The sequence below is a fragment of the Camelina sativa genome, chromosome 2 (assembly GCF_000633955.1).
Source record: "Camelina sativa cultivar DH55 chromosome 2, Cs, whole genome shotgun sequence".
Classification (NCBI taxonomy): domain Eukaryota; kingdom Viridiplantae; phylum Streptophyta; class Magnoliopsida; order Brassicales; family Brassicaceae; genus Camelina; species Camelina sativa.
The window spans coordinates 3,020,940-3,028,364 of record NC_025686.1 but is presented as its reverse complement, the minus strand read 5'-3'; the positions used below and the strand labels follow the sequence as shown (position 1 = coordinate 3,028,364).

Genomic DNA, 7,425 nt, shown 5'->3' with positions numbered 1-7,425 from the left:
TGCGGTAGAAAAGCCCCAACGAACTTCCAGTGCGCGTAAGTTGAATATTTATAACATACAGTTTATGAATCTGGAACCTATTGTCTTATCTTCTCGTTTTATTTTAAGGTTTTTTTTTTGTTTGTATTTTACTTGGATTATTGTTTATAAGGAACGTACGTTCTCATGCAATAATGGATTATCTGTAATCGGCAAGTCTGTACTCCCTTTATTTTATTTTCGCCAGCAAGTATGTACTCCTTTGCTTTATTGTTCCTCCGTCTTTTTGTAACCGTGCCGTTAAAATTTGATAAATAATTCACTTATTACACTTAACATTGCGTTCCAAACGCTTTACTTCAGATCGCCAGCTAAACTACCCTAGTTGCTAGGGGCTAGGGCTAACCACATGGTCCGTACTCGGTACACACCTATCTTATTAATATTGACCAATACACTCTCTCAATATTGTTTCAAAACGCTAAGCATAATGGCTCTTTAGAAACTCTTGAAAAAGTTCTGATACACCGGAAAAGGTAACAGAGAAGAAAGATGAGAAGCGAGCTTCAGAGAGCTCTAACAAACTTTTTATTATCGGAAAATAAAGTGTATATTACAAATCTTAACCATACTCTCTTAATCTCATCTTCTTATATACTAACACATATTAACCAAACTAATTGAACCAGGATTAACCGGTTGTGAACCAGTCAATAACCAATCCTCATGTATCCTAATACGCCCCTCTCAATTCTGTAGCTTCAAAGATGTCTGGTTTGGAAGATACAGGCTTGATAATAACATCTTAGAAAGCAATCCATAGAAAGGACCTGGATGAAGTGGCTTGGTGAGGATGTCAGCGTGTTGATTCTCCGAAGGAACATGGAAGACTTTGAGAGTACCTGCTTTAATCCGATCTCTAACCGTGTGACAATCTATCTCTATATGTTTTGTCCTTTCGTGAAAATCAGGGTTCATAGCAATATGCAGAGCCGACTTGTTGTCACAATAGAGTTTAGCTGGTCCTGGAACTGGAAGACGAAGATCCTTAAACAATTGCTGCAACCAAATGAGTTCACATGTCGCCTGAGCCATACTACGGTACTCAGATTCTGTACTACTCCGACTAGTGACTCCTTGCTTCTTTGATCTCCACGAGATAAGCGAGTTACCAAGATATATGCAATAACCAGTAATAGACCGCCTAGTATCTTTACAGTTCCCCCAATCAGCATCACAAAAGGCATTCAAGCTCAAGTCACTATCAACAGAGTACATAAGTCCTTGGCCAGGATTAGCCTTAATGTACCGTAAAACCTTGTGAGCTGCCTGAAGATGAATGTCCAAAGGTGCTGAAATGAACTGACTCAATTGATGAACGGCAAATGTAATATCAGGTCTGGTAATGGTGAGATAAAGTAGCCGTCCAATGAGTTCCCTATAAGAACGAGGATTAGACAAAGGAGTTCCCATAGCTGTAGTAAGATGAAGACTAGGATCCATAGGTATAGGACTCGGTTTACAACCAAGTAACCCTGCATCTTCCAACAAATTCTGGGCATATTTCCTTTGACATACCGAAATGCCTTGAGAAGAACGAGATATCTCCAATCCTAAGAAGAATCTTGTCGGACCAAGGTCTTTTATTTTAAATTCTGATTTCAACAAAACCTACAAGCTCTCAACCGCTTGATTATCATTACTTGCGATCATTATATCGTCCACATAGACCAAAGCAGCGATAAAAGATCCTGGTCTTTCTTTGACAAAGAGAGTATTATCAGCAGGAGATTTGATGAAGTTAGCACCCAAGAAGACCGAAGATAATCGTTTATATCACTGCCGAGAGGCTTGTTTCAAACCATAAAGTGATTTTCGAAGACGACATTCCGGATTAGGAGGTAAGACAACACCCGGTGGAGGAGTATAACCTTGAGGAAGACTCATATAAATTTCCTCATCCAAGTCACCATGAAGAAAGGCATTAGACACATCCATCTGTATCAAACTCCATCCTTGTTTAGCAGCAGCACCAAGGAGAAATTTTACACTTGTTAGTTTAGCCACAGGTGAGAATGTATCCATATAGTCCAAACCTTCTTGTTGCGTAAAGCCTTGTGCAACTAGCCTCGCTTTGTATCGTTCCACTGAGCCATCAGGATTATACTTAATAGTGAACACCCATTTACAACCAACAACATTTTTACCTGGAGGCAAAGTCTCAACATCCCAAGTATTAGCAAGCTCGAGAGCATGAAGCTCCTCACCAGCTGCATCAGTCCACTTTTCTGATCTCATAGCTTGGGCAAAGGTTTTGGGTTCAGTCTCTAGACTGTAAGAGAAAATATAAGATTGCAAAGCAGGAGTGAAACGATCCAAAGAAAGAACAGAAGAAATAGGATAAGGTGTAGTATGGTGTTTAGGAGAAAAGACTGTAGTAGGTAAAGAAAGAGAAGAAGAAAGACGAATAGAAGATTGTTCTGAAGAAATATAAGGAACTAGAGCACAATGATATTCAGAGAGATAGGAAGGAGCCTTTACCGTTCGTTTAGGCCTAGCAATAGGTAGAGAATCAGAAACTGCATCCTGTGCTATGGGAGGAAGCTCTACACAAACAGTACGAGGTTCCAATTGTGTTGTGTGTGATGCAGATGTATGATATGTATCAGTGTTCTCAGGTATATCAATGTCAACATTATCAAGGGAAGTCATAGAATCAACAAAATGTAAAGGCGCTGGCATCGGTAAGATACTATTAGGAAACATCTCAACAGTCTTGTTTAACAAATCCGATGTTTTAAATAGGAACACAGTTTCATGAAAAACCACATTACGAGAAATGAAAATTGAATGAGACTCTAAGTCCAAAAGTTTGTATCCTTTGTAACCAGTGGGATAGCCAAGAAAAATGCAGGGTTTTGATCGAGGAGAAAACTTATGCCTTTCATGAGTGTGAGTGGATGCCAAACATAAGCAACCAAAACTTTTAAACATTGTGTAATCAGGAAGCTTATCACTAAGTAGTTGAAAAGGAGACTAATCATCTAACAATGGTGAAGGCATTCTGTTTATTAAGAAAACTGCAGTTAATACACATTCATTCCAATAAGAAAATTGATGCAACATACCATGTTCTTTGATGATATCACTACATGCTAATTCTAGAGCATTATCAGATCGTATGACTTTTACTTTCGATCCATATTGTGTTAAAATCATTTTGAGAAAATTAGGAAAGACTGTTGAAACATCACTTTTATTACGTAACATATAAACCCAGGTTACACGAGTACAATCATTAACCAATACCGAAAACCTTCTACAGACACAGTACTAAAAGGACCCCAAATATCCATATGAACTAGATCAAAACGTTTAGAAGCTAAAGTATTATGAGAAACATAAGCTAAGCGTTTTTGTTTTGCTAATGGACATATCTGACATGGAGAAACATTCGAAGAAACTGATCGAAGAGAAGGAATCAAACTAACTAGACTTTTTAAAACTGCAGATGATGGATGTCCAAGTCGCTGATGCCACAAAACTCCATCAGCCAACACAGAAGCAGAGAAGGAACAAACAGCAAGAAGCGATGGTGAGAGGGTCTATTGTTCTGTCTCAAGAATATAGAGATTATTGATGAGTCTACCCCTCCCAATCATCAATCCCTGAGAAAGTTCCTGGATAAGACAACAATGTGGAAAGAAATGAGCAGAACAAAATAGATTCTGAACTAAACAACTAATACTAATCAAATTGAATTTAAAGTCAGGAACATGTAAAATGTTATGCAATATCAATGTTTGTGAAATGCATATGGTGCCTGTGTGTGTAATAGGAACTTACGTACCATTTGGTAAGTCACCGTAACACTAGAAATAGGAACTAACTCTCTAAACATCACTAAATCAGAACAAACGTGACTAGACGCCCCACTATCAATAATCCAATCATTAGGGGCTAGAAAATTCTGAAGAGAAGATAAAGCAAGTTTCTGAATTGTAAGGATGTGATTTTCATATCGTAAACTAGTGGAAGGAAAAGGTAAAGTACCAGAAGTAGATGCTTGAGCCATGAGACCATGTTCAGTGACAGTTGCAGTATTAGAAGTAGCCGTAGTCTCTGGAGCTGGTACTGGAATATTGTATTGCGATAAAATTTGTTGTAACTGCTGCGGAGTAAAGAGTGGAGTCTGAAAAGCACTACCATCAGGTCTAGAGGTCATAGCAGAAACAGGAACTGATTCAGGTGGTGCTGCATATGGATAAGAACCAATCAAAGAATATGGAACCTGCTCTGCATAGACGTTAGCAACAGTATTCGCCTTCTGAATAGGATCATAAGGCATTCTCGGTTGACTTTGAGGCATACGAGGTTGCAACTGAGTATTCTGCATACGAGGGTTGAAAGACGATGGATTCATATTATTTACCTTATAGCCACCAGTATTTGTCTTGTACCCCGGAGGAAAACCATGAAGTCTATAACACTTCTGAATTGTATGTCCTAGATGCCCACAATGTGTACAGACAGGTTTCTGAGGTCTCACTGTATTGTAAGCAGCAATATAAGCACCATCAGCATCAAAAGAAATAGGTGCCGAGGATTGAAAAGCTACATTATCAACCCTAGTAAGTGGCTTAATAGTTCCATGTCTCTCATCTTGGGTGACCATATTAAAAGCCTCTTCGATGGTAGGAATTAGCTTCAACATCAAAATGTGACGCCTAGACTGTTCATAACTCTCATTCAAACCCATAAGGAATTTAGTCACTCGACTACGCTGCTGTAGCTTTTCCCACTTAGCAGCTGCATCACATTCACACTTCCCACACGTACAAACCGGAAGTTCTACATAATTCTTGTGTTCTTCCCACAAAGAAACCAAAGATGTATAATAGGTAGTAACATCAAGAGAACCTTGCTCAATCTTGCTAAGTTTCTGCTCAATCGCAAATATCCTAGGTGCATCATCCTGCTTAAACCTAGACAATATACTCTTCCACATTCCCTCAGCAGTAGAAATATAAAGCAAGCTGTGACCTATCTTCTTATCTACTGAGTTCATCAACCAGGTACTCACAATGTCGTTACAACGTGACCAAGTGCCAAAATCACGATGAGATTCCAAAGATTTCGAGATCGTACCATTGATGAATCCCAATTTGTTACGCACATTCAATGCCATCAACATAGATCGCCTCCAAGATGGAAAATCCGAAGCTGTAGAAAGCCTATCAGAGACTAAAACAAGTCCAGCATGATCATTGCTGTTCAAATAATAGGGATTCTCATATTGATCCATCTGAAAACGCGTAGATTCAACTGTCTCACGCGAGTTTGAATTTGTTGGGTTACCCGAAGAAAGAGGAACAAAAGATTCCATTCTCAATGAAAGAATAAGAAAGTTTCAAGAATCGTGACGAAATTGATAAAAGAAATTGAGAAATTCGCCACGATCAAGGTCAATCAAAGGCGAGAAATGAAAAGCAGAATAAAAACCCCAAAGAATACACCAACGAAAAGTTCTAAAATCGCTGCGATAGGAATTCTCACAATCCAAAGAAACGAAACTGAACAACTCATCTTTCTCAATCGAGCTTCTCACAAAGATTCTGATAATATCAATCGAAGCAGAAGACTTAAGAGCATTGCTCTGATACCATGTTAAAGTTCTGATACACCGGAAAAGGTAACAGAGAAGAAAGAGGAGAAGCGAGCTTCAGAGAGCTCTAACAAACTTTTTATTATTGGAAATAAAGTGTATATTACAAAGCTTGACCATACTCTCTTAATCTCATCTTCTTATATACTAACACATATTAACCAAACTAATTGAACCAAGGTTAACCGATTGTGAACCAATCAATAACCAATCCTCATGTATCCTAATAACTCTGTCGCCACTTTCCTTGGCTCCTTGCCTTTAACATCCTCTTCTTTTCCCTAACTGAAGCCACCCCTTCCCATTTTCCACCATCGTCTTCTTACAAACCATAGCCAACCCGAAGCGCTCCTGCCGTCGAGACATGCCCAAAAGATGTTTTGAAGCTTGGTGTTTGCGTTAACGCGCATAACTAGTTCAATGTGAGCTAGGTGCTTCTCTGGTTTAGCCGTGTTGCAGCCTCGTTGACGGTTTGGTTGACCTAGAATCTGGGGTTTGTGACAAACCGTTTGTCTTTGTACCGCGGGACAATACTTGGATTCACCCCTTATAAAATGAGGAAATAAAATATGTATATATCATTGTAAAATAAAGAATCCAAACCGCTATTTTATAAACACAAACCGATATATTATTTTGTTCTAATTGTAAAATCTAAACCCTAACCACTTCAATTATAAACCCAAACCGATATATAGTTTCTTTTTAATTGTAAAATCTAAACTCTAACCACCTCATTTGTATACCCAAACCGACATATAATTTTGTTCCAATTGTAAAATCTAAACCCTAACCATCTCATTTGTAATCCCAAACCGACATATAATTTTGTTCTAATTGTAAAATCTAAACCCTAACCATCTCATTTGTAAACCCAAACCGACATATAATTTCGTTCTAATTGTAAAATCTAAACCTTAATTCTCATTTGTAAACCCAAACCGACATGTAATTTTATTTTAATTGTACAATCTAAACCAAGCCAATATTTAACATTCCTTAATTAAAAGTATACAGAATTTGTTTCCTTAATTTGTTTTACTTTTTTATTTAATTTTAATTTACTTTTTAAATAAAATATTATATACATGATTCTGATTGACTGAGAGAAGAGGGGTGAATACAAGCGAGGTTGAACCTAAGTATTTTTCTAGATAGAGTAAATTATATCAAACGTCGGGTTATATCTGGTATATTAAAACAAAACACCGGGTAAATTAATATTATGTAGTTTTTCAATAACTTCCTTTATTCACATTCGAAGTTTTTTTGTGAATTTCGTATAGAAATGTGAAGTTTGCATAGTTTTTATAATTTAACAGTATGAGACCAAATTAAATCTTTAGTGTATTGTAGGTAACTTTGAAACGTTCGTCACTCCTTCATCTGTGCATGTTAATGAAATACATAATACACATGCTATAACAATGATTTTCTAGAAGCATAAGCATGTTATTGTACAATAAGTCAACATCAAGAAAATTTTCTTGGATTATGTCAAACGCACTCTTACCACTTTTTTTTAGTTCACACAGGAAATTTCTTGCAACAGAATCCAATGAAAACCTCCCAAGGTATTCAAATATGTTTGACAATAGGTCCGACGAATGAACTTTTGTGACATCTACCATCTCTAAGAGACTCTGAAGATGGTACATTTGGTCTTTCTTACATAGTGCAAGCAGATATTTTTTTTGTTATTTGAAGATAAAACAAAAAGGTTAACACTTTTCCACAAAACATGCACCAGAGTTGTCATAAACTGAATATGGCTAACCTTG

The 7,425-nt window shown here is 37.3% G+C and overlaps 1 protein-coding gene across 1 annotated transcript; it reads right to left on the bottom strand.

The window, feature by feature from the left end:
* Positions 727–1,482, bottom strand: LOC109126293 (uncharacterized mitochondrial protein AtMg00810-like). Its single transcript, XM_019229681.1, has one exon. The coding sequence runs from the start codon at positions 1,480–1,482 to the stop codon at positions 727–729; it is 756 nt and encodes a 251-aa protein (XP_019085226.1).

Coding starts and splice junctions, on each gene's coding strand:
- LOC109126293 (XM_019229681.1), bottom strand. CDS start 1,482: ATGGATCCTAGTCTTCATCTTACTACAGCTATGGGAACTCCTTTGTCT.